A 2,994-nucleotide genomic window follows, 5' to 3' on the forward strand; every position below is an offset into this window, starting at 1 on the left:
AATTAATTGCTACACCTAATATTGTGGTGCGTACGCTGTAAACCTAAAAAGGGAGGTTCTAAATTTTGACAGCATATTCTGGCGTCCTTTTGTAGTTGTGTAGGCACTCGTGAAAGTAGCAACATTAAGTTTCGCACAATCCAGCACGGAGCGTCGTGACTGTACGTTGAACGTTTTTTCTCAATTCGTCTTTCTTCCAATTTACTTTACCAATTGCATCGCCACATCTACATGCCCACACATTCACGATCCCTTTAAAAACTACAAGATTTATCGTGAAAGTTACGTGTAATATGTTCTTTTTCATCTTTCAGACGACCAGGTTGCGGTTAAATAAAAAATATCACTCAATAACAAACAATAACGAAATAGGTCATAGAGACCGAACGTTTGAAGCAATATTGCCCTTGTGCCGCCTTTGTCGAAACAACTGTGAAGCCTTGTGATTTGTTTTTGTTCCTCCACCGATCCGGAGAACAAATCGTTTCCCCAACGCTATCAACGCTTGCCAAGATCTACCCGACAATTGCAACACATAACTATCCAGCCATCAATTCAATCCCGTAACAACCACGATGCCACTGTTCGGGAAATCGCAGAAAAGCCCCCAGGAATTAGTGAAGGCGCTCAAGGAAGCTGTGTCTTCCCTCGAGCGCGGCGATAAAAAGGCAGAGAAGGCGCAGGAAGATGTTAGCAAGAATCTGGTAAGTTTATGACCAACGCCAGTCAATCCACGTAATAAATTTTGTAATCCTCTACTCTACCTCTGCAACATGTTATTACTGTTCACGACGCTTCTATGTTTGTGCCATGTTGTCTGGTTCTCCAAAGCTTAATGGGTTTTAATACGGCATTGCTATCTTATTTTATAATCAGTAATTTAAAATCCAAACACTTTAGCAGGCATTCCAACACTAACGTTTGTCGCAAAGTGTACGCTGACGAGAACAGAGGTATTTTAGCCGTGCTTCCTGTTCTTGAGCCACAAACGATGAGTGAGTGAGTGACCGGTCTAGGCTGGACCCCTTCGAAGAACTCGAGCCAAACTCTGTGCGATACGGCAACATTGTTAACGTCGCTGACCCAGGCGATGTAGAATCCACGGGAACATTGTTGCCCTTGGATATAATGTCAAAAACGGCAACGGCAAGCAAGCCGACGCTGCGATCGCGTGCTTACGCGTGCGATGCTTTTAAAATAATTTTTGTTCTATCATTTTTTTCAAGGTACTTATCAAAAACATGCTCTACGGCACATCCGAAGCTGAACCACACGCGGAAATTGGAGTCTCACAACTGGCACATGAATTGTATAGTACCAATCTCCTGCTGCTTTTAATCCAGGTGATAGATAACCGTATTTAAAAGTCTTCGTATGAGGACAGTCTATTATTTCTAAACTTCCGCCAATTGTTTCAGTTTTTTTATTTAATCACTCATTTTTTTCTATCTTTGTTGTCAGAATCTTAACCGTATCGATTTCGAGGGCAAGAAGGATGTGGCGCAGATTTTTAACAACGTCCTAAGACGACAGATTGGCACCCGTTCTCCGACGGTTGAGTATATCTGCACAAAGCCTGAAATTCTTTTCACCCTAATGGCTGGGTAGGTATAGGGTATTTTCTAGAACAAACTATCTCTACATTGACTGATTGGTTCTTTAAGCTACGAGCACCAGGAGATTGCACTCAACTGCGGCACGATGTTGCGTGAGTGCGCTCGCTATGAAGCACTTGCCAAAATTATGTTACACTCGAACGAATTCTTCAACTTTTTCCGTTACGTCGAGGTTTCGACGTTTGATATCGCGTCCGACGCATTTTCTACCTTTAAAGAGTTGCTCACTCGCCACAAAATCCTATGCGCTGAGTTTCTTGAGCAAAACTACGACAAGGTGTTCACACATTACGAGCAGTTGCTTAACTCGGAGAACTACGTCACACGGCGCCAGAGTCTTAAGCTACTCGGTGAACTGCTACTCGACCGGCATAACTTTACGGTAAGTGTACACTATGTTTTTTATTGAAGGGTGCTTGTGACAGTAATTATACTTATTTTTATTTTAATGTGGATGCTTAGGTTATGACAAAGTATATTTCCAACCCTGACAACCTGAAGCTAATGATGAACATGCTAAAGGAAAAATCTCGAAACATACAGTTCGAAGCGTTTCACGTCTTCAAGGTAAGAAATGTCGGGCATCTCCAGGTGGTTTGTGGATACCAGCCAATGATTCAAGCGAGTCTGTTCTCTGATGCGTGTATCTTCCCGACGTCATCTTTGCAGGTTTTCGTGGCTAACCCAAACAAGCCAAAGCCAATTCTCGACATATTGTTGCGCAACCAAGAGAAGCTGGTTGATTTTCTAACACGTTTCCACACCGATCGCTCCGAAGATGAACAATTTAATGATGAGAAAGCTTACCTGATCAAACAGATCAAGGAGCTAAGACCAGCAACGGACTAATAGAAGAGTTTCTGGTGCGAGAGACACTACGAAATGTTTCTTTGCTTTCGTCACAAACATCTATTATCTATTCCTATTTTCATTTTCAGTAGAATTTTAATTTATGGGTTGGTTGGAAGTTTTTGCTGCCGGTGATGGTGTTAGCAATAGAGATGGTAATGATGTTCCGCCTGTGTGTGCTAAACTCGTCGCTCCGTCCGCCTGATACGTTGACGTTTATCCTTATTAGTAATTTAGCATTGCATAGATTATTGTAGCAAATATTGATGTTAATATTGATTTCCTTTGTCTTGCGTAAACAACCTCAATTTAAACATAGTTCTGTGAAACCTGTGATGGGGTGTATGAGCCACCATAGGACAATCAAAATTGTCCTCGCCACAAGTAACTAAGTTTAATTCGACCAAACCTGAATTTCTCCGGCAAGTTAAATCGTTAGATAAAATAAAAATTTGACTCAAATTGCAAAAAGCAAAAAAAACCATTCACCTTTCACTGGTGATCACAACACGAGAAACTAGGTTGGAAA

At 41.6% G+C, this 2,994-nt stretch overlaps 1 protein-coding gene across 6 annotated transcripts in view; it reads left to right on the forward strand.

Moving 5' to 3' along the window:
• Positions 1 to 2,988, forward strand: part of LOC131213280 (protein Mo25) — a 4,653-nt gene extending 1,665 nt beyond the window's left edge. For 3 of the 6 annotated variants that reach the window (XM_058207291.1, XM_058207292.1, XM_058207293.1), the window contains exons 2-7: positions 315 to 704; positions 1,227 to 1,343; positions 1,462 to 1,604; positions 1,665 to 1,998; positions 2,079 to 2,183; positions 2,286 to 2,988. In XM_058207291.1, coding sequence (XP_058063274.1) covers positions 576 to 704; positions 1,227 to 1,343; positions 1,462 to 1,604; positions 1,665 to 1,998; positions 2,079 to 2,183; positions 2,286 to 2,465 — 1,008 coding nt within the window. In that variant the 5' untranslated portion in view covers positions 315 to 575 and the 3' untranslated portion in view covers positions 2,466 to 2,988. The remainder of the gene's footprint in view (positions 1 to 314; positions 705 to 1,226; positions 1,344 to 1,461; positions 1,605 to 1,664; positions 1,999 to 2,078; positions 2,184 to 2,285) is intronic. The other 3 variants (XM_058207294.1, XM_058207295.1, XM_058207296.1) reach the window with 3 other exon arrangements.
• Positions 2,989 to 2,994: the final 6 nt, after the last annotated feature.

Source organism: Anopheles bellator, chromosome X (genome assembly GCF_943735745.2).
Source record: "Anopheles bellator chromosome X, idAnoBellAS_SP24_06.2, whole genome shotgun sequence".
Classification (NCBI taxonomy): domain Eukaryota; kingdom Metazoa; phylum Arthropoda; class Insecta; order Diptera; family Culicidae; genus Anopheles; species Anopheles bellator.